The sequence below is a fragment of the Sander lucioperca genome, chromosome 2 (genome assembly GCF_008315115.2).
Source record: "Sander lucioperca isolate FBNREF2018 chromosome 2, SLUC_FBN_1.2, whole genome shotgun sequence".
Lineage (NCBI taxonomy): Eukaryota > Metazoa > Chordata > Actinopteri > Perciformes > Percidae > Sander > Sander lucioperca.
The window spans coordinates 22553144-22577618 of NC_050174.1; the positions used below are offsets into that span (position 1 = coordinate 22553144).

The 24475-nt window shown below is 42.5% G+C and overlaps 1 protein-coding gene across 1 annotated transcript; it reads left to right on the forward strand.

Annotated features, from left to right (window-relative positions):
• Window positions 1-2928: 2928 nt before the first annotated feature.
• On the forward strand, window positions 2929-23798 carry LOC116045042 (calcium-binding mitochondrial carrier protein SCaMC-3-like). The gene is made up of 10 exons (XM_031292561.2): window positions 2929-3569; window positions 8706-8829; window positions 9429-9516; window positions 11924-12035; window positions 12714-12872; window positions 17638-17790; window positions 18094-18207; window positions 20450-20617; window positions 21914-22064; window positions 22164-23798. The coding sequence occupies exons 1-10, from the start codon at window positions 3357-3359 to the stop codon at window positions 22343-22345; spliced, it is 1464 nt and encodes a 487-aa protein (XP_031148421.1). The 5' UTR covers window positions 2929-3356; the 3' UTR covers window positions 22346-23798.
• Window positions 23799-24475: the final 677 nt, after the last annotated feature.

The window sequence follows — 24475 nt, forward strand, 5'->3', positions numbered from 1 at the left end:
TGGAATTTTTTTAACAAGTCTGTCTGAGTAGATTTGCATCGATGAATCTCTATCGGAATTAACCTGGGTTTAGTCACCAAAGGGAAATGCTAGAGAAAAGCCAGACAGACTCATTAAATCATGATACACAAACAGTTTGTTGATCAGTGAACAGGAAAGAGCATATTCATTTTTCTTTCACACTAGCAAGACCATCTCTGCGGCCATTTTCATAACTTTGAGTCGATCAACTCAGCAGTCTCCTGCTTACTCTGCTAGCCTGGCCGGTTAACACCATGTCTGCGTCCATCTCCATCTCTCCATCAGAGGGGCTCCGAGGCGAGCGTGGAGGAAGTTGAACACTTATGACTGCCACTTCTCTGCTGGGGATCCTGCTGGCCGGTGTGAGGCATGGGACGGTGATCTGGGCGGCCACCTGGCCTGCGTGGGTTTGCAGCGGGACGTCCCGAGCTGTGGTGTTCTGTCCCAGAGACTTGGCTGGATCCTGGAGTGCTGGTGCTGTCCTACCAGCTGACTCTGTTTCTGTGTGCTGAATCTGACGGCCACATCCTGCTGTATGATGAATCATGCACAAGTTGAAGGAGCTGAATGGGAAGACATTTCACTGGAATTGTACCTGTTAGGATTTCATGAGACAAATTTGATTGATTGATTGATTGATTGATTGATTGGCAGTTGAACCTGGTATATGAGGTTTTACTTTCTTGCCACCCAAAGGCTTGCATTTTGAGCAGAGCATCTTGTTGTTCTTTACTCATTGCATGTACAAGTATATGCTTGTTATTCAGATAAACTTCACTACTGCACCCTCCTTTTCCAAAGCTTTAATTCATTCATTTAAATCATCATTCCTTGCATTATGGAGACTACATCAAAATTCTATCTTGGTATCACAGAATTTTAATAAATCAAAAATGTTTCATGATTTAGCTTTACCGTAAGTATTTATTATTATTATTTTTTTTTAAATCATTTCCCCCCTTTTTATTTTTTATTTACTTTTTTATTCACCTATTTATTTTCCTGATAGCTTGGAAAAAGTCAGACACGACATCCAGATGTTGTTTTTGTCTTGGCTGGACTCATGGCTGGACTCATGGCTGGACTCATGGCTGGACTCATGGCTGGACTCATGGCTGGACTCATGGCTGGACTGCAGAATTCCCTAACAGTGGATCCCTGCTCTGTACTGGCCCACAGGCTGCTGAGGAATCTAATCTATAGTATATATGTTATCTCTGGGTTAGTGTGTATACATTCCAATATTTGGCTAAAATCCTTGTGACATCATCTGACAACCTTTGTAATCTCTCACTCTCCGCCCCTCTCAGCCCTGTGTATCCTGTGAATGCTGACCAGGCACTTCGCTATCCCTTGCTGCACGTCACAGCTCACAATCCCCATTATTAAAGCTATTAATAGCCAATAAGCTATCAGTGGTTCATTTTACTCCCAGAGTGCCAGCTAACACCACGTCAACATCAGTGGTGATCAAGTGTTCAGTTCTTTCACTGAAGCAAAAGTATTATTATCTACTGAATGTGCTATTACCTTTACTACTATAAATATAAATAAATACAACTCCATTACAAGTAAAAGTCCTAAAACAATAAGTAAGTATTGTCAGAAAAAAATGTTTAAAGGAATTGAAATACTCACATGCAGAATGGCTCGTTTCATATTATTATAGGCCTTTTGTATTGTAGGCCTACAGGCTATTTTAAGTAGTTAGTTAACCTTTTATTATCACATTATTAAATCATTGATAGCCTAAAGGAAGCTTGGGAATGTTTTTCATACAGGCTATGCATTTTTTTTTCTATGATTCGCTTATTAGAGAATACGTTGAAATCCATGACAAATCATAAAAAAACAGAAATCAGATTATACAGTAGCCTACCGAGTGCGAACGTGTGTAATTGTAGAATAATTACTAAGGATGAGACTTTTGGTTGATCTATGCGACTCATTAACATGGTCCATTATAGACACTGACATTTAGACGCTGGGTTCATAACAATGACTTTATAAATGAGGAATCCATATACCCACTTAAAAATGCCCAATGACGCCCAACTACATACTTTCCATTACATTTTTGATATATTTTGAATTGTCATCTGTGTTTTTCTTCTTCACATAGGCTACATAAAGGTATTTCCACTGTAAATTGGTGCATAAAAGTGTATCCGAATACAGGAAATTAAGTCATTGACGCTCAAAACTTCCCTGGGGGAGGACACACAGACCCCCCAATATGATATATTATAATAATAATAATAATAATAATAATAATAATAATAATAATAATAATAATATAATATAACCTGACGGCATTACAGTTTTTGCTGATTGATGATAGCTTACACACTGAAATCAAACGTAGGCCTATTACACAATTATCAAAACCTTACACCCAAGGAGCAACACGTTGGCCCAGATACAGTGCACCACATAGCACAAGTTCAGCCACACACTTTTTGCAAAACAATACACACAGTGATTTGCAAAACACTAAACACACTTGTTTACATTAGACACAGACGTAGGCTATGATGTCATTTCCTTGCAATTCCAAAAGCACTGACTGTCAAATTACCACACCTATGAGCCAACCAGCGAACACACAGTCATCAGGTGCGTAAACACATGATTGCTTAATTGTAGACACATTTTGTGTAATACTTTTGATTTCAGTGTGTAAGCAATCGGCAAAAAACTGTAAGTCATATGGAACGTGTGGGTTCCATATGGTAACAAAATAAAGTTTTTTATAAATTAGTGTATAGGCTAGTTTTTGCAAGAGTCTTTCATTTTGCAAAGGGTCTGAGGTATTCTGCTGATTGGAGGTGTGTTTTCATAATGCTTTAAGCAATCGAAAAAAAATAATAGTAATAGCCTATAGGCTCTTCGCGCGAGCACAGATGTGTCAGCACTGGTTTCAGAGACTGCGGTAAAAGCGGCCGCTTATCCGCGAGCTGTGACGGAAACTTTCATTAATCTGAACGAGTTTATGGATTTTCGCGTGCCGGTGGGATAGAGCAGCCAATGTAGGCTAACCGATACGGGAATTAATCTCACAAGAGCTCGTCTAAACCACATCCAGCCATCCCCGAGGGCCGGGAGTTGGCTATCTCCGCCAGGGGAAGCGGGCGAACAGCGCGGCCACGTTCAGCTCTCCTCCGTTTTGACATCTCTGTTCCCGCTGTGGTGTGTGTGTGAGCTAGCGGTCCGGTCTCTCTGGAAACCAGGACAGACAGAGCTCGCGAGTCGCACTCGGACTCCTTTCCCTTCTTAAAGTGTTATGCTCGGCTGTCGACCTGTCGAGTAGAGAAAGACGTCTCTCTTTCTTTCACATGGGCGAAGACGAGAAGGGGTTCTGCGGCCACATTCGCCCCGGAGGAAAGGAAGAAAACCGAGATACCGGAGCCGCTCTGGACCCGGACAGAGAGAAGAAATACGCAGAGCTGTTTAAGCAGCTGGACTTGAATAAAGATGGCAGGGTTGACATCAGTGAACTGAGGACCGGACTGGCAGCTCGTGGTTTGCACCGGGGAGAGGCGGAGGAGGTGAGTCAACGACCGGTGTTACAATAGCTAGCTAGTCCGGGAGACAGAGAGGAAAGGTGCTGATGTTAGGACCATAGGACGGACAGGTGCACTAGGCTACACTCCTCCGCTCCAACACACTCCGTCCCCATTCACAGCTGCTTTATTGGCATACAGGAAAGAGACATAGGGATGGAGTGCTACATTTCATTCGACTGACTAAATATGAAGTCTAAACTATTACCCTTTATAAGCCAAAGAGAGAGAAACAAAAAAACATTTAATAGGCTATGCAGCGCGTTCAACTCATACTATTCAACCTTTCCTATTTGATAATATGTGTGTGTGTGTGTGTGTGTGTGTGTGTGTGTGTGTGTGTGTGTGTGTGTGAGAGAGAGAGATGAGCGAAACTATGCAACTACAAGAAAAAAAGATTTTACCTATTTTAAATAGCCTAGTAACTAAAAAAAAATCAATATGTGGTACATAAATCAATGTTTGGGAAACACTGAGAGGATGATATGAAGACGGGAGGCCCCTGTGTTTTTTTTCTTCTTCCTTATGTTCATTACTCATAGGCCTATAATAAGGTATCCTCAGTGGCCAAAGTTTATCTTTCTGTGTCAGTATATAAATGAGGTAATATACCAGGTAGGCCTATTTGTGTTCTGGTTGTGTGCAGTAGTTTACTGTCTCAGCAGCACTGTGCTACAAGTTACATTTAGAAGAGCTAACTTTTTAGACTTTTAGAAGTAATCTGACCCTGAGATCTAAACGTTTATAGCAGTGACTCACAGGGGCATTGGACTGGGGGGCGTTGGACTGGCAGGGGGGGGAAGGGGACTGAGTACCCAGGGCCCTCATGTGAGGAGGGCCCAAAAAGATGCTCGAATGAATAGCTGTGGATGCGGGGGGGGGGGGGGGGGGCATAGAAAATGCCTTTCTACAGGGCCCAGAATTTTGTGCTACACCCCTGATGACTCATTCATATTAAACCACTGCTGTGAATCTCTGCCATCCAATCAAGTTGCTTGTTGCTTTCAGAGTCCAACAACAGCTCTGCCATTTTTAAAACAAGACAAGGTAGGCTACCGGGTGTAGGCTACAAAAAAAACCCCACTTCTTAAAAAATAGAGCAATCCACTTTGTTGTCAGGTGCCTAGCAACAGTGTTCACAGTTTAACCACTTGGATGCCAAAAACTGCACATTGTGAACTCCATTTCCCATTTGACAAACAAATCAAAGGCAGCTCGCGATTTGACTCTGTCCGTTTGCAGTGTTCACATTTACTTTGATTTGTTTTGTCCCATCTGTTTGTGTGTTACTTGTTTCGGCCACATCCTGCTGTGTTATGAATCACGCACAAGTTGAAGGAGGTGATGGGGAAACAGTTCACTGGAATTATACCTTGTACAATATAGACTATTTGTTCAAATTCAAAGGTTGTACTCCATTTGAATACTAGCCTGGCTAGTGTGACAGTGAGTCAGTATGAACAATACCAGGACCCTGGATCTGAAGCAGCTAAATGGAATTCCTCTATCAATCATTTTATTCTTGTATCATTATAGAGGCAAAGAGCGTTACTTTCTTAAAGGTGCCCTGCCGCACAAAACCGTTTTTACTTGCATTTTTTGAAATATGTTAGGTCCATATGTGTTTGTGTTATGTGGTGAATGTGAAAATGAACGGCTACCTCCTCTGTCAGCTCTAGCCACTGAAAAGAAATAAGCGGAGAAATCAGGCCAATTACAAAAGCTGGTCAGTCTGACCTGGTGTTGCCTGAGCTCATTACTATTCATGAGCTCACTCAGTTGCGCTGGGTAAAGGATGCTGATAGCCAGGCTCTCATTGGCTAGCTGTTAGCCAATCAGAGTCAAGCAGCTTAGCTCGTTGAATATTAATGAGAACTGGCACAAATCGAGCCGAGTCTTCCTGCAGGCTTTCTGTACCACGCTAGAATGGCTTGAAACAAGGTAACCAACAGTGGTGGAATGTAACAAAGTACAAATGCTTTGTTACTGTACTTAAGTACATTTTTCACGTATCTGTACTTTACTTAAGTACAATCAATAGTGCATACTTTTGACTTTTACTTCGTTACATTTCATACTTTCTACTCCACTACATTTCTACAACATTCCGTTACATTTTCGTTACATTTTCTAGTTCAAAGTTTGTTTTTATTGTTTTTGTTTTCGTTACATTTTCTGATCAGTTTTTCCCCTTGCCAAAACGTCTTCCTGACCGTCACACGTTTGCAGTCCGCAGGGAAGCCTTCAGCAGCGGCCGTCCAGCTCCCGGTGCCGCTCGCGATATTCCGAATCCCACTATGGCCACACCAAGACCCGCCCTTCAATAGCGTTTATTGGCCAGGCGCATACCGCTCCTGTTACTATTACTCTGCTTGGTCATATGTGAAGCATCCGTTCACATAGGGTTAATATACAACCCGTATATTTATCTTAAAAACACTCCCGGTCCTCCTCAGCTGTGAAGCCACGTATTTGTTGTCCAAACTTGTGTGTTCTCGCTAAATAAATGTGTGCAGCATTCACTGTCCCATGGGAAAAAATGCAAAGTCGAGCTTCATGCAGAGCACCCTGATAGATAACCAGAATTGTAAGTCACAATGTAAACTGGGCCACAGAGAGTAAGCACAATTACATTAACCTAAAACTAACTTCATTAAAATGCCACAGCCCATACTGTTTTTTTTAATTATTAGAATATAGACATTAAGAGAATAAATTGTTATGGAAGTACTTTTACTTTTAATACTTACAGTACATTTAAAATCAGGTACTTTTTACTTTTACTTAAGTAGGGTTGTCATTGTTGTACTTCTACTTTTACAGAGCTAACTATGGCATAAACCATTTTTCTGCCAAAACAATGCACTCAACTCAAGCCCCTTGGGTGAGACTGTCATTTCTCACCAACGTACAGGTCAATCACTAATTTGTGTGGCCTGGTTATAACACCATATAAAGACAACCTGTTCCAGTTTGCAGTGGAATTTAACCCTTTGTGGATGAATATTTTAACAGTCTGTAAAACAAAGCTGCTACACTGCTGACCTTTGTCGGTCTGGCTTTCACATCACTTTGCAGTGATCTACTTGTTTCTGTCTTCAACTCCGAAGCAGACAGTTCTTTGAATGGCTAGGAAGACGGCTGCATAACTCTTTTTAGCACAAACCCTTAAGGCGCTGACACACCAACCCGATTATCGGCTATCGGACAGTCTGGCGAGGTCGGTGACTCCGGTCTGTTCGGTGTTTTCCGTGCCGACGTCAGCCAGAGGAGCCGGAGGCCTTCATTTTGGCCGATTTGACTTGTTGAATCGGCCAGTGGGCAGTCAGACTCAATGACCAATCTGATTGGTGGAGTGCTAGCCCTTGACTAGCGAATCAGTGCACGAGAAAACCGGAGCTGACAACACCAGTATCTTCTTATTACTAGCCATGGTATTTTCTTCCGTTCAGCAAGTAATGACAACAACGATCCTTCTTGACTACTATCAACACTCTCTGATGAAAACAATGACTGACGACAGCGTGCTCTGTGTTTACGAGGTCTAGAGAGATGTTCCGTCATTTCCGGTTTAAATTTTTTGGGCGACAATACAGATTAGTGCCGCCTGCTGTTATGGAGACGTATTACGTCTCATGCACGCGCAGAACGTATGCTCAAGTCGGCGTCGCTTCGGTGTATTCCGAGGCACTTTTTTGACCTTAGGGAGCCGACTGATCAGTCCGACTGCCTTTTCTGCCGACGGTCGGACTTCGGGTTGGTGTGTCAGAGCCTTAACATAGACGACCCAGGCCATCCACACCATCCAGTGTAGATACAGTCATTAAAAAGGTAACAGTAAAGGAAACTATGTCACAATATCATATATATATAGCAATATATCAAGGCACCCTTCTCTCTATTACAAGTCGATGTATCATCAAAATGATTTTGAAGCTCTTATTTTAAGGTAAAAAAGTTGCATAATGTTGCTTTAATTAATTCAAATAATGTGCTAATGTAACCTAGAGAGCATGAAACTTAAACAAACTGGATTTACTAAGTTAAGTAGGTTTATTTTGAGTGTGAAATCACTTAGTACACTTTACAAAAAAGACAAAGACAATTACAGAGATAAAAGATATAGAAAGTAGGCATAGAAAAGTAATAGTATGTGTGTTTCCATCCTGCTGTGCACAAGAACTAGTCTTGTATTCTCTCTCTCTCTCTCTCTCTCTCTCTCCTAATCAAGAGAGGAGAGATTATGTTGCAGCCAGGTAAGATGTGGTTTCCTTCTTCACTTTCACAGGGAGCACAGTGCCTTATGTTCTGTCCACTTCTCTTCTCACTTGTGTATCTGTTGCACTCTTTATTCACCCCCTAACCCTGACCCCTGACCCCTGTCACTTCGGTGCCATCTACATTACCAACATACTTGTCTGGCTACACCATGGATGCATTCTGGGATAGGAGAAAAAAAAAAACTCTCTGTGTTGTTTGCATTTCTTTAAACCAATCACAATGGTCTTGGGCGGCGCTAAGCTCTGGACGCAGTGACAGTGACTCTACATAATAGTCTCTGGAAGGACCTTGTTTTGGTGGAACATTTGCACTCCGCTAAAGAAAACGCCACATACAATATTAAACAAAGTTAACTTTTGATCCAATACAGTAACGTGGGCTATTTAAATGAGCTGGATACATGGTTAAACCTCATTAGCTCTCACCAGTGTATCTCCATGTGTACTTCGTCCACAGCAATCCCACCAATCGCTTCCAAAACGTCCCAGTTAGAGAGGAAATGCCCTAAACATATTCTTTGTAAATTCTTTACAATCATTCCCCGAAAAAACCAAGCAGGTTGCACCATCCACGTTTTCTTCTAAACTAGACATTTTCAGCGTGTAGCTCGCTAGCTCGAAGTTTGTTGTTGTTTCCCTAAGAGAACGGAACTAGAGAACAGAAACACAGAGAGAGGAAGGGGAGGGACATCTGGATCCGTCAGGCAATTATCCTGGAAATGTACTTCCATTGATCCAGTCTATCGACACACCCTCATCTGTATACACCTATCTCCACCATCTCTACCTACTACCATCTTTACCTGTCTGACTGACTGACAGTCTCCCTCTGCCCCTACAGATAGTCCTGGAGAGCGACATCAACCACGATGGTCTGCTGGACTTCCAGGAGTTCTCCCAGTACCTGCGGGCTCATGAGAAGAGGCTGAGGCTCATGTTCCACAATCTGGACCGCAACAATGATGGTGTTTACTTGCACACGCACGCACGCACGCACGCACGCACGCACACACACAGTTCTCTGTCACATCCCAACCTGTTCTCACTCTCAACTCGTAAAATACTGACGCTTGGTCAGTGCTGCTCAGCATCAGATACCAACGCAAAAATCCTCCTTTAGCGTCTGTATGGAACGCACCGTGCAGAGCAGATGACGTAGTGATATGTAAGAGAGACCGACAATGGTAGCAAGTAGTATGAAAGACCAATGTCGCGTAAGGAGGTTGGTGGTGGGGGGGGGTCAAACAACACAGGACTTTCCCCAACCAACCAGGAGACTGGGGGTTCATGTCCCGTTCTTCTCCCTTGTGTCACTGAAATGTACATTTTGTAATCCCCCCCCTCCCCACCATATTTTCCTAAACCTAACTGTCCCGTTCTTGTCCTGCATGTCAGCTAAACATACGTCCCGACCCAGAGCGTCAAAAGTGACGCCAAGAGTCCCGACCAAAAGCGTTTAGATATGACGAAAGGAGACTTTTAGCGCCAATAACAAACACCAAAAGGCTCCTGACAAGCGTCAGTATTCGAGTGAATAAACAGACCTTTCTGTTCTGTTGTGTAGGTCGGATTGATGTCGGGGAGATCCAGCACTCACTGCACCAGCTTGGTGTGGAGGTCACCATGGAGCAGGCGTCCAGGATACTGCAGAGGTACAGAGAGTGTGTGTGTGTGTGTGTGTGTGTGTGTGAGAGAGAGAGAGAGAGCAAAATAAAAGACAGAAAATACCAGAAAAAAATCAAAAAGGAAATATTAGAGCTCTCTTAAACAACTCACTAAGCATCCATAACTTTTTCTTTTATTTTTTTGATACTTAATGAATTTTTTTTAATTAATGACAAATGCTTATAAGCATGGTCTCAGAGACCACTGCTGTAAAACCTGGTTAAATATAATGGCTTTTCACCTGCTTTATATCTCTGATTGGTGTCAGCACCAAGCTGACTTTTTACACAGCACCACCCCCTACCTCCTAAATACCAAATGAGTCAGGTTTTTTCGGTTTTTAGAGTTTAAGAACAGTTTTTTTCAGAAGATGTCTAATGGGGAGTTAGACCTTTCTGGGATTTAATTGATCCAAAACATAAGTAACGTCACACTGTAGGATAAAAAACTGTACATTTATTTGTCTGTGAATGACTTTTTAGCACACAAAAGAAAAACATATTTGTTTGTTCATATAACATATAAAAGAAGAAATCTCTTATCTCTCTTATTTGGGGTGTAAGGTCACTATCATCAATGTGTGTGCTCAGGTTGTGTCAAAGGGAGGGGTTACCACTTCAATACTTTGCTTCATCTTAGGTTTTACAATAGTAAGGCCAACATTTTTTTTTACTATGGAACTATTCCTGTTACTTTTACACATACAGCAGTGGGATCTGTGGGACGCCAAACGACAAAGTATAGCCAATGTCAACAAGGTCTGAATAGCCATGGTGTGTCGACTGTGTGGGCGTGTACGGACTGTGTTTGATTGACATCTGATTAGTTTTGCTGCAACCTTTAGGGTGGGAGAGGTTAGACCTTCATCAGCCTTTATTACACGGCATTGCTGAATACTTGATTCTGATTGGTCAAACACGGCATTCTGCGGTCTACTAGACAGATTTCACTAAACAGACTGTTACTAGGTATTACAGACCGCTGCCATGTACGGAGTTCTGATCATAGACTCTTATCGACATTTTCAAATCGATAAAATCGTTTTTTAAATCCGGGCGCCTGGATAGCTCACCTGGTTGAGGGCTCAGTCCTTAATGCAGCGGCCACTGGTTCAATTCCAACCTGCGGCCCTTTGCTGCATGTCATTCGCCCTCTCTCTCCCCTTTCACATTTTCAGCTGTCCTGTATAACATGCCGCAAAAATAATATTAATTAAAAAAAAATTTAAATCCATATTTGTGCTCAAAGTTAACCCGACCAGGACGCAGGCATCATCAGCTGGTAACCTCTGTATGAGTAACCATGTAATAAACGGGATAATGTAAAGCGAGCTGGTCATTATTGCGAACCCCTTCAGGCTGATACAAGACCTCTCCGCTTTGCATCGGGGTCCTGTATCATCCTGTCAGGTGATACAGTATGTCCTACGTTATCCCTTACTTAATGGTTCATGAAGTTTGGGGACGCCACATGCTTTCAATGTGAGCCAGAATACGTGAAAACAGCTGTGAGGGTGTGCAGGGTCTTTACTGTAATAGGAGAAGCATATAAAAACATGACATTTGTAAACGTATTCCTTTATCATGGTGTTGGTCACACAATGGAGGATAGACAAATAATTGACTTTAAATAAGGATTGTTATGTGCCGCAGGGAAAAAAGTGGACCCAAATGCAGGAGACCAGGCAGGAAAAAGTTTGAGCTTGAGGATTTATTTAAAGGAAGAGTCAATAGAAACAAAAAGAGTCCAAAAATCCAGCAGGCAAAAACACAAGGAGTCAAAAGAAGCAGGCAAAACTAATGTCCAATTCAGACTGCAGGCACAAGAGCGAAACATGCTGAGCGAAACATGCTGACAGGAACAAACTGACAAGAACTAACACAAAACACAAACAATGATCTGACACAGGACAAGGGGAACACAAAGACTAAATACACAGGGTAACGAGGTAACGAGAGGCAGGTGACACAAGGGCTGGGAAACAGGTGGAAAACATCAGGCAAAAAAGACCGAAAATCACACAATCACAAGGAGACAAGACATGACAGAAAACCAGGCTACCAAAATATGACAGGACAAAACACCAAAACCATAACAAGGATGGCTCCATGGGTGCATTGCAGGTTCAGTACCTTGATTCAGGTTTAGTCCCATGATTTTTATTCCACAACAAAACATGTAGGAACAAGACCTCTGGTTTGATAAGAGGAGTGTGAACATTCTGTGGAGTGGTTGGCGTAGATAAGGGATGAGTGTTCAAAGTGCCATGTCATGGACAAAGTGAAACCCTAACCTGACAGGTCGGTGGTTTTGCAAGCTGTATTGCAATAATTGAGTCACCATAAGTGATCTGTTGATGAGTTGTAATTTCTGGTGTAACTCTCTCTCTCCCAGTATGGACAGGGATGGCACTATGACCATTGACTGGAATGAATGGCGCGATCACTTCCTGTTCAACCCTTTCCACAACATGGAGGAGATCGTCCACTACTGGAAACACTCCCATGTGAGTCACCTGGTTCCAGAGATAGTAATGTTACAGTTAATAACAATGACAGTATATATACATATATAGAGGTCATAAACCCCGCCCCCTCCATGTTAGCAGATGGGACATGGACCAAACAAAAAAACATGTCAAATATTTTTTTCCCAAAGATTGTTTCTGTCATTTTGGGTAGTTCTGATCATGCTGATGTTTGTTCCAGTGTTCATTTTTCTGACTCACGATTGGTCGGGCGGGTGTATGGGCGGGACTTTGATACTTTCACTACTGCGCAGACTCTGGCTCCAAAATCACAAGATGGCAGTGCCCGTATCCAGGAGATTTTGGCTTTGCTTTTGTACAGTTAGAGGAAGTGGAGACACGTCGTCCTTCTTTATATACAGTCTATCATATGTTCTGCCTAAAAGGAAGTTTTTCCTTGCTACTGTTGCACTAAATGCTTGCTCTTGGGGGAATTGTTTGGTCTTTGTAAATCATAGAGTGTGGTCTAGACCTACTCTATCTATAAAGTGTCTTGAGATAACTCTTGTTATGATTTTATACTATAAATACAATTGAAATGAATTAACATACATACATATATATCAAAAGAAATTTGTATCAATTTTACAATAAGGAGGCTTAACCCCCAAAATAAATAAATACAGATTGACCCTTCAATTCCTAATGTTGTTATAGATGTTTGACATTGGGGAACAGCTGACGGTACCAGACGAGTTCTCGGAGCAGGAGCGGCGCTCAGGTCTGGTGTGGAGGCAGCTGGTTGCTGGAGCGATGGCAGGGGCTGTGTCCCGGACAGGAACTGCTCCTCTGGACCGCCTGAAAGTCTTCCTGCAGGTGAGTCATTTCACTTTCACTCCGACTCATATGATGGAGGATCTTTTTAACTAGCCCCACTCACACACAGCGAAACTGTTAACAACATTCCCTTATTGTATTGAGTGACAGGTTTCAAGCTTACCATCTTTTAGGTAACTGATACTCCAAGTGGCTGCATGACTCCATTTCTTGTTTCAGGCGTAAATGTTGGAGGGCTGAACAAGAGTGGAAATCCACCAAGCTCCATGTTCACTGTCTATCACAAAGGCCTCTAAACTGAGTTTAACAATATGTTTAAAGAGGTGTGGGCATCTTACCTTCCTAACCTTATTTCATACAGTAAATGCAGCCCTAAAGTCCTGTTTGACACCATCAATTTTGAACTGGTTCTTTCCTATTTCCCTGCAAGACCTCACTGATCTGGTGGGCAGTATAAAACCTTCCCCAAGCCCTATAGATTTTTTACCAACTTCTTTGTTTAAAATGTACTGGGGCCTGTTAGTACATACATGGTCTCTATTATAAATAGCTTTTTTTTGCCAAACAGCTCACTGCTGTCTTGACTGATCTGATTTCCGTCAGAAGCATTCAACTGAAACAGCTGTTCTCAGAGATATATTGATACTGTTGTTTCCTGATGTGGGTGAATGCTGTTTTGGAGCTGCTGGATCTTAGTGCAGCTTTTGATACTGTGGATCACAGCATCCTGATTGAAAGTCTTAGGCAGTGGGTGGGTGTCTCTAGGAGCGCCCTGGACTGGTTCTCCTCCTATGTCTCGGATAGGAGTTTTTCTGTGTAACTTGGTACACAGAAACTGCTATCCTTTCCTGTGGGGTGCCTCACGGTTCTGTGTTAGGTCCTATTTTATTTGCATTGTTGAGCTTTCCCTAGGTCATATTATTAGCCAATTTAAAGGTATTTCATATCACTGTTTTGCTGATGATATTCAGTTGTATGTCTCCTTTAAGCCTGAAGAAACTGATAAGGGACAGTTTTGCACAATTGTCTGTTTGCCATTAAGAAATGTATGGCTAACAACTTTTTACAGCTCAATTCAGATAAGACTGAGGTCCCTTATCATTGCTTCAGATAACACAACTTCAAAGGTAGCTCAGGGCTTAAGGGTCCCTTTCTTTAGCTGTATAGTCCAAACTCAGAAATCTCAGTGTTACATTGATCATGCTTTTTTTTATCAATATATATAGAAAGAAACATTGACAAACTTGGGTCTGTTTTTTGAAAATCTGAGCTTGAGATGATCATTTTACGGTTTTACCGTCTACAACTGGTCCAGAATTCTGCTGTGAGGATGTTGACCAGGTCCACTCCCATCTTATCCTCGAAACATCAGCTTCCTATCAAGTTCAGGAACCATTTTAAGGTTCTTGTTGTGACATAAAGAGCTCTGCATGGTCAGGCACCTGTGTACATCTCCGACCTACTCCGTCCTTTATCAGCAGGTCCTCTGACCTGGATTATCGGTGGTCACTCGCGCTCGACTAAAAACTAAATGTGACCGTGTCTTTAAAGCCATAGTGCGTAGTTTCAGTCTCCCCCATGAGGAACTCGAAGTAATGACAACAAAACTGTCGGCACATCCACATGATACAAGCCTTGCGTGATCGCTAGTAGTCAAGAAGGACAAACAGGATTAAAAAAACATGATGGACTCTTCAGAAGAGTTAATTATCCTCGCTCGATTTTCTGCGAGCGAAAGTCGCCAGACGACACCAGTTTCTGAACACAGCCATACTGAGAAATACAGAGAGAGTTTTGTGGAGCTGATAGTCTTAACTTTGTATCAACTCATTTGGCAATGACTTTTAGAGTGACTTTTGAAATTTGAGGTTGGGAAGCTGGTCTGGACTTGATCCGTTGTGGAGCTACTATGCTCAAACCAGAGCTGTTTGGACCAATGAAATTGTCAGGGCGGGCTTTATACGATGATGGACAGATGATCAACAGTAACGTAATCAACCACGTCACCAAAGAGCGCTTGGGTTGAATTTGTTTACAACAAAGATGGCTGCCGCTGGAGAATTGAGATGTGTAGATTCCGCCATTGCGTCTGTTATAGAATATATCGACAACGCATTCATTTTAAAAGAGGAACAGAGAACCGCGATCAAGGCGTTTATTGATCAGAAAGATGTTTTTGCCGTCCTTCCTACGGGATTCGGCAACGTCACATACTCCGTTGCTCTGATTGGTTGTAGGTCTATCCAATCGAGTGCAGAGGCATTTTCTTTCCTGGTTCGGTTGAACCACGCCCCATAATCACAGCCCAATGGAGCAGTATCAGACTTATATTCTGACTAGAATCTGAGTATGACCACGTCAGGCTAGTATTGTAAGTGACTAATCTTTGACACTGACTAATTAGGTGAGTACCACACCACTAGCAAGGAATACTATTTAGCATTTCCTTCCTTCACAGATTCATCATGGTTTTGAATTCTTATGTAAAACAGCCAGCAAGATGTTAGATATCAGCGGTTAGTGAATGCCACCTATGGCTGTATTTCAGAGTCTGAAGCTCACTCTATCCCTCTAATGCTGTACTGACAATCACCTTCACTCACTTACAGAAATAAAAACAAAGCACATGGTGGGTAGTTCAGGTGGGTGGTTGGAGCATTACCAGCTAAAACACAAAGCAAGGTTGGCTCTGTCTGTGTTGAAAGCTTGAACTGTCAGCAGTCATTTAAGTAACAGACGAATGACTGGCATTGATCAGCAGCACTCTGAAACCTCCTATTGATTTATTATGGTCATTGTCTACAAAGAGAAAAATGAATACTACTAATTGATTTCTGATTGAAGGTTTGAACCCAGCTATCCAATAATATCCAATATAATAATATAAAATGTGTCCTAACCCTAGCATTATTTTACTGTAAGTGTGGTTTAACTGAACTTGAAGGGTTAGTGTGGAACTCGTACTAATGAACCAACAGAGAATTGTCACCTGACTCTGCAGTTCCCCTCAGCTCTGTAGAGCTTCATAGCATCTTTTGGCTCATTATTGCGGTTTTCCGGGCTGTAACTTAACTGTTCTCACTCCTAACTTGTCAAATATGGCAGCTTGGTCAGTGGCCCTCAGCGGCTGATACCCACACACAAGGAACACTTGCGTCTGTATGAGACGCACCGGGCTTTCAACTGTTCGACCGCGGCGCTGTGAGATGACTTAATATAAAGAGTGACAAAGTCCGTTTAGGAAGGATAATAAAGTGTGCCAATGTCCATGCAGGGAGGAGGTCGGGGTGAATGGACGGGTCAAACAAACACAGGACTTTCACCAAAGAGGCCACTGTTCGTGTCTCGTGTAAAACCAAAAGCCAACTTAATAACCGAGCGAGACACAGCTCAGAGTAACTTCTGTGTCTGTAAATCTGTGTCACATGAGTTTGTCCACTGCCATGCCTCTTTAGGAGACTAGCGGCAGGTCCTGAGTGTATTCATTCCAATGGTAGAAGTGAACGTGAACACAGATTATGCCCCCTAGTCACCAAAGTCAATATTGGACCCATTTTTTTATAAGCCACATATCTCCTGACCATTCTGATACTAATATGGCATTTTACAGACAGACACATCGGCCTGTTTCTGTCTTAAGGCTGTGACACACCAACCCAATTATCAGCCGTCGGACAGTCTGGCGAGGTCAGTGACTCGAGTCTGTTCGGTGTGTTCCGTGCCGTCGTCAGTCGGAGGAGCCGTCGGCATCCATTTTGGCCGATTTGACTTGTTGAATCGGCCAGTGGGCAGTCGGACTCAATGACCAATCTGATTGGTGGAGTGCTAGCCCTTGACTAGCGAATCAGTGCTTCTTCCACAAGAAGAAGCCCGAGAGCTGACAACACCAGTATCTTCTTATTACTAGCCATGGTATTTTCTTCCGTTCAGCAAGTAATGACAACAACGATCCGAGCACACTATATTGACTCTGGTAAGGATAGGGATTTTTAGTTTTTTAGTTAGGTACTTGGAGGAATTGTGCAATAATGACAGATTCACACATTTTTCTTTTGTTTACAGTAAATAAATAATAAACAAATACAAATCTTAAAGTCAAGTTCATAAAGTAACTTTCCTTGCATTAATTTGATTCCCAGTCAAGACACACTGGTAAGAATTGCTTTCCATTGTTAATATGTACTTAAAAACAGTTCTGAAATGCAGAATAATAGAATTTTAATCATGTGATAAATCATGCGATTAATCGCGATTAATCGCGATTTAAAAAAAATGTATCGTTTGACAGCCCTAAACAGAACACACAGAGAGAGGAAGGGGAGGGACAAAGCCTGAAGTGCCGGATGTCAGGCTTTTTCCTGGAAATGTACTTCCATTGATCCAGACTAAAAAAAACTCACTATACACTACCTGCTCAGCAGCACACGACAGAAGGGCACAGCTAGAGACTAGCTGGTGAACTTAGTGGCGCATTTAGCAGCTAAAGATCTAAGGAAAAATATATTTATCAGGAGTTAGAAGAGACAGATAGCTAAAACAGAGTATATTAGACTATATATTAGAGAGAATATTGGACTTACATTCATCAGGTGGACACAAACACGTCTCTAAATGAATGATAATGTTGCTCTGTTTGCCAACATGTTAGCATGCTGGTTAACTTTTCTACCTACAAAGTCTTCATCAGGCAAAACCTGAGAAACCCTACTATGGTTGGATATATACACACCAGCCTAAGGTAACATTTCAAACTAAGCACAGGTTGTAATATAGATGACTGACCTGGCAGTGTTTGTGTGTCCAGGTACATGGCTCCTCATCTCGGGGGATTAATCTGTGGTCCGGACTGAGGGGGATGGTCCAGGAGGGAGGCGTTGTCTCACTCTGGAGGGGAAATGGCATCAATGTCCTAAAGATTGCCCCTGAATCTGCCATTAAGTTTATGGCCTATGAACAGGTAAGTGCACTCTAATTAATCAATGACAAAGTGAACTTCTGTCTGCTTGCATATGCTCGCAGATAGATTAGCTTCTGGGAACGTCAAATAAAATATAATTGTTATTTGGGGACAATCATAATGGTTCCTCTGTCTCAAAGAAAGTGAACAAATCATACATGATTTATCATCAAATTCTGTGGATACCTTTTGCACTTGCCTTCTCTCATGCTGAATCATATGCCCACCACTCTTGTGCGCCCGCCCAACATCTTCTCCCATTGCTTATGCCTTCCCCTCCTCCTGTTCCTTCTCTTGCTTTAGATCAAGTGGCTGATCCGAGGAAGTAAAGAGGGGGGCAGTTTAAGGGTACAAGAGAGGTTCATTGCTGGATCTCTGGCAGGAGCTACTGCCCAGACCATCATCTACCCCATGGAGGTCAGTTTGAAATTTGTGTAATTGGAAGGTTCGAGCTTAACACTGTTTACTCACTTTTAAATGAATGCAAATCATGTTCTGGTGAAGACAAGCTCCTTTTAAAGAGCGTTGTCATAAACAGTGTAATAAAAAAAGAAGTGCCTGCCTTATGAGAAAGTACATTCACAGACATACACAGACTCAGTAACCAAGGTTGGCACCCAAGTACCACTTCCCATTGGAGTAAGGATGTCCTGAGCCGCTTTAAGCATTGGGGTCCAATGGCTTCCTACTTAGTGTGCAGGTTTTGTGAATAACATAGCTTTCTGATGTGGTCATTTTATTTACATATTGATCTCTTCCCTGCACAAACTCTAAGTAAATCCTATTCTGAGTGTTAATGATCAGGACACTGATGTCTCACATGTTGAAGCTTTGATAGTAGTACTGCAAGTACTGCAGTAGCATAATAATGAAGCATACAAACCAGACTCTACAAGTGCATCTACACTTTGTGTAAAATGAAGTGTTGTTATGCTGCACAGGAGTGGCATTATAGAACAAAACCCCAATTCACGTCATGTCACTCTTCAGCACCCATCATCATAAGAAGCAACAATAGAAAAGACTAGAAGGGCACTTGGAGAGCTCAGACCTCCGTCAAGGCCATGTCCTCTCTCACAATGTTAATGCAGTGTATATTTTCCCAGTCAGGAACTCATTTTTACGATTATTCTGACATCACATGAGTGCAGCACAAACGCCATCTCGCCATGTTAACGGAAGTGAAAAATAATTTGTGTCTCAGCCGGCCCAGTGATTGGGATACACTCCAAAAGGTTTTCCTCCTTGGTCCATGCTACACCCTTCCACTGTTAGGGTTTGTTCTGACCCAGAACGCAGAGATTACACACGCACAGACAGAAAGAGTGGTTTGTAAAGGTTTTAATGAACAAACAGTTATGCTCAATTGAAGAGTGAGGATAATGTAGGAGCGAGGAGATTCCTGGCTGTCCGAGTTGCGGACACGAGCTGAGAGAGGAGGATCCAGGGAGGCTGAGTATCGAGGCGGACAGGCTGAGTAGGGTTGGAGTGGCTTCCACAGGCGGAGAATTAGGCTGGTGGTGAGACTGGAGGTTGTAGGTACAGCAGAGGCAGCAGCTGGTCGGAGCGGACACTGCACAACAAAAACACAAGGTAAGTATCAACTAAAGGAAGTCAGGACTAGAGCTGGAGAGCACAATAAAACTAACTTGGATACAAGAGCAAGATACACAGAGCCAAGTTACCACTTGAATGTTGATAACGAACTGGCGCCGACAGGGAGATCAGCCAGATCTTAAGTATTGCTGGGTGATAGTAGTAGATGAGCTGCAGCTGTGAAGAAAACGGCTGTGCAGGTGAATCGGCCACTCCCCTTGACCTACTTCCTCCAGGACACGCCTCCAGCACTCCAGGTGGAAACACACGGCCACACACACAGAGACACACAGACAAACAGAGACAAAAAACCCCCAACACAGGTTGGAGAGGGAGCTACCCATAACATCCACCAAGTTTCATGAAAATCGGGCCAGAAGTTTTTTTGTGATCCTGCTATCAGACAAACAAACCAACAAACGGACAAACCAAACCGAAACATAACCTCCTTGGCGGAGTAAAAATGACTGAGGTCAAAATAAATTGTGATTGACATTTGAAATCGCGGTTCTTAATTTACCAGTCGATTTATGTTCCAACCCTCACACACGCTCATCATCTCTGGGTAGTGCCGAAAAGAATGAGGTCGCAGATACAAAAGGCCAAAATGAGTCTCTTCTGCTGGGTGTCTGGGCTCACCTTTAGGGACAGGGGGAGGAGCCTGGACATCTGGAAGGAGCTCAGAGTAGAACCTGCTATTTCCAGTTGAGTTGATTTTAGAAATCTGGAGGGCTTCTGGACATGTCTAAATGGAAGAAGACCCTGGGGGAGACCCAGAACATGCTGGAGGGATTACATAACCCATTGCGTTCTGGGAAATCCAGAAGAAGTTGGAAGACTTGGCTAAGTAGAACAATGTCTTGCATAGTCCGCTGCTACCATGACCCAGCCCCAGATAAGCAGGAGAAAATGAATGGTTGGAAAATTGTCTCTTGATGCTATTTCTCTGTAAATAAAATAATACAAAAACAAGTCCAATGTCCAATTAAAAAAATCTCTTTTTCCTACCTGTCCCCACTCTTTTACCTTCTTCAACCTTCCCCTGTTCCCCTCCGTTGGGTAGGTGCTGAAGACTCGACTTACATTAAGGAAGACGGGACAATACTCAGGTATGGCTGATTGTGCCAGACAAATTATGAAGACGGAGGGAGTCCGGGCTTTCTACAGGGGCTACCTGCCAAATACACTGGGCATCATCCCCTATGCTGGCATTGACTTGGCTGTGTATGAGGTGCGTGTACATTATAGTATGTTTTAGGTGTAACTTAGCCACTCTTCTGCAAAAAGTGAACCGTGGTGGGAACTACACAAAATAACTACAGAATTGATAGGTAATCGTGTATGTATGTGTAAGTGTAAAGGAAAGTCTGTTAAATCGCATTTGGAAGTGTAAAGTGGCCGAGATGGATATAGTTACACTTTTTAATCATCTGGGTATCTCCAAAGGTGGTTTGAGCAGTCGGATTTCAATGTGAAAATCCATCCAAATGCTTCTTGGATGGACTTCTGATCCACCCAAGACACTTGAAGTGGCTAAATGTAAATGGAGCTCAATAAAATAAACCAGGCTTTGGATACACACACAATACTTGTTAGTAGGATACCTTCATTGTTGGTTTGGTCTTTTCATGACTGATAATTTCTTAATAGTAAGAAAATTATAGAATGTCCCCAGCCTTATGCTTTATATATATATATATATATATATATATATATATATATATATATATATATATATATATATATGTTTCCTAAGAGGGAGCAGGGAATCATCTCTCTTATAATCCAACAACAGACTGTATAATATTAATGGACAGAGCATGTGTGACGTCACCCGTTGGTTTGTGGAGATCTGCTATGAGTCGTCGGGTTTGCCGTTACGGGCGCAGCTATCCTGGTTGCGGATGTGACGATTTTAGACGAGAGGGAGGAGTGAGGGAGCTAGCAATCACATCTTAGCAAAACACCCCCTGCTTTATCGCCGATTTTAAAATCAACGAGACCATAATTCAAAAAATGAGCATTATTCTGTGTTGCAGAAGACTTAAAACTAGCGATTGAGACCACAAACACATTATGAAAATGTTTACTGTGGTAATAAATCAAGTGAGAAGTGGGTCACTTTCTCATAGACTTCTACAGAAACCGAACTCTTTTTGCAACCACATGTGTCGCCCCCTGCTGGAATTCAGATAGAATGCAGGTTTAAGGCACTTCTGCATTTGATGCACTTCACCGAACCGGATGCGTTGTCCATTTATATTAACAGTCTATGAATCCAATACAGTTTCAAGCAATCTTATTTTCCCATTCTTTTTCCAACAACATTACAGCAGCATAAAAGAACATACAATTATAATTATTTGTCAAGACAAATTAAAATGAAATGCATATAAGAATATATTGATTGTTTTTTAATAAGGACTCTTATCTCCTTTCATTTTTTCTTTCCTCTTACTATACACCCTATTTTCTTTCACTCTTCTCCCTTATTTTTGAAACTCTTTCTGATGGCTCATGCTTGGAGACTCTGAAGAACGCCTGGCTCCAGAGGTACTGTGTAGACTCAGCAGATCCAGGAGTTTTGGTCCTGCTGGGCTGTGGTACAATCTCCAGTACCTGCGGCCAGCTGGCATCCTATCCCCTCGCTCTCATTCGGACACGTATGCAGGCGCAAGGTGAGATATACATAACCTACCGTAGATTCAGAAAAGCTGTAAACATACAGAGGATAAACAGCGATCCAGCAATAACCTCCATTGTGCCTCTTCTTTCAGCCCTCACTGAGGGTAAACCCAAGCTGACCATGGTGGGCCAGTTCAAATACATCATATCCAATGAAGGTGTACCGGGCCTGTATCGTGGCATCACCCCCAACTTCCTCAAAGTGGTTCCAGCTGTCAGCATCTCCTACGTGGTGTACGAGCACATGAAGAAAGTTCTCGGGGTGGGTTACTAGACTGACACGGAGTAGAGGGATTAATGACAAAAAGAGACAGAAAATGCTTCATTATGCGTTTAAGAAGAAGAAGAAGAAGAAGAAGAGGAGCGGTAATGATGCAGCTCCTCAGACCGCAACGAAAAAGAAAGGAAGCACAGGGCGAGGACAGGGTAAAAGAGCCATTTGAGATGGTACTGCTGTATGCTTCCCCCTTCTGTTGACCCAGTCAGGTTCAAGCTTGTGTAGCTTGCAGGTAGTCTGCAGGTAGATCATATTCATTTGTGGAATTGGGGTAAAGAGAAGAGGTGAATGTGGGTCCTCCCTGAAACCATTATGCCACATACATATAATACAGAAAATGCATTTACACCCAGTGTATTTGGATTTTAACACGCGTCTTTACTTGGTCCAAAGCACAGTCAAACAATAGAGACATTTTAAGTACTACAAAGTACTAGGACCGGTCATATGACTTTTGGAATACCAGGGCAAACAGTAGAACTACCAATTACAAAGTTATCTACCAGGAATGTGTCCTTTCATTTACCTGATGGGCCAAAGCGGCGAATTGCCGGATGACATTACGTGGCGTTGCAGCAAAAGTCAGGCCTTCTTGTTTTTGCTGGAGCCCTCTGGATTAGTTTCGCGTGCATGAGTTTATCAGTTCAAAACTAAGCTACATAAGCAAACCCACAAACTGTCACCAGCTTTTGATTTTAAATGTTGCTAAATACTAGTTGGTGCTCAGAAGTACATGGCATTGCTTGTTTCTAATGAAGGTCCGCCCACTTCCAACCAGTGAGAAGAGCACAGGCGAAAACATGCAGAGAAGCTGTCATTTGAAGTTACCAAAAGAGTTGGCACTTGTGGCAGAAATGTGTTAATGTTGGAATCCATCATTCAGAGTAGCAAGCTGAGAGAGAAAATATGTTTTCAGAGGCTTGAAGGCTGAGAGTAGCTTCTAACTGGCAGATTTTTGGCAAACGTTTAAAACTTCCAATGTCTCTTTATTGAGAGGTTGCCACTGCTGCCTCTGTTTGTTTGGTTGGTGGGAGCAGCAAGGAGAGCTACCGCTGGGAAAACAGCTACTGAACTGACTTTCTTTTTAAATGGCCACCCACGGCTCACCGTGTAACCAAGGCAACCAGAGAAACCATACCAAGTGAAACGAGGCAGGGGCGAACTTTACTGGTTGAAGTTCCCTGAAGCATACACCTCCACACAAGCAGACGTATGAATTGATTTCAATCAGGAGAGACAAGTCAATGAAGTAATGATAAATGTTTATTATAACAGATGATATGTGATCATTAAGTCTTGGCAGAAAGTCTTTGGCTCTTAGACTCTAGAGGGAGATTTGGAGCTCTGCCCAGAGCAGCAGCGAGATGAATTCAATTTCTATTTAATTTTATTCATAGTGTCACATCATAACAAGAGTTATCTCAGGACACTTTACAGATAGAAAAGGTCTAGACCAGGGGTTTTCAAACTATTTGTGTGTGTGGACCACTATTTGTAATCAAGAATTTATGCGGACCACCTCTACACACAGTCCTACCTGAATTAATCCACACCTCGTAATAGGCCTATTAGCACTAAAACTGGTCATCGCATCAGTACAACAAGCTTGTTAAAAGAAAGTTTACTGCACACAATGGCTGCCACATATTTTATTTATTTATTTACTCAAGCGCCCAAGGGCATAATCAGGTTCATTTGAACATATTCCATAGCAATGGAGTATTAAATCTATACAGTAATGAGAACTCTTGGATATAGTCCAAATTTCAAAACCTTTGGCGATTTTAGGGTTAGGGTTAGGGTTAGGGTTAGGGCCGAGCGCCACTAGCCTATTCTATTCTTAATTTTTATGGGAATTCCCTGGTAAAACGAAGGTTAAAAAAACTATTATTTTATTTTGCTTTTCCACGGACCACCTGCAGTACCATCACGGACCACAGTTTGGGAATGACTGGTCTAGACCACACTCTGTAATTTACAAAGACCCAACAATTCCACCTAAGAGCAAGCATTTGGTGTGACAGTGGCGAGGAAAAACTTCCTTTAAATCGACAGAAACCTCAGACAGACCCTGACTCTTGGTGGGAGGCCATCTGATGCTGCCGGTTGGGACCTTCGCCCCCTAGC

What these genes read in the sequence shown, in the direction of transcription:
- LOC116045042 (XM_031292561.2), top strand. Translation starts at nt 3,357, where the DNA reads ATGGGCGAAGACGAGAAGGGGTTCTGCGGCCACATTCGCCCCGGAGGA. An exon ending in GCGTCCAGGATACTGCAGAG is followed by an intron (nt 9,517 to 11,923) that starts GTACAGAGAGTG and finishes TCTCTCTCCCAG; the next exon opens with TATGGACAGGGATGGCACTA. An exon ending in GCCTGAAAGTCTTCCTGCAG is followed by an intron (nt 12,873 to 17,637) that starts GTGAGTCATTTC and finishes TTGTGTGTCCAG; the next exon opens with GTACATGGCTCCTCATCTCG.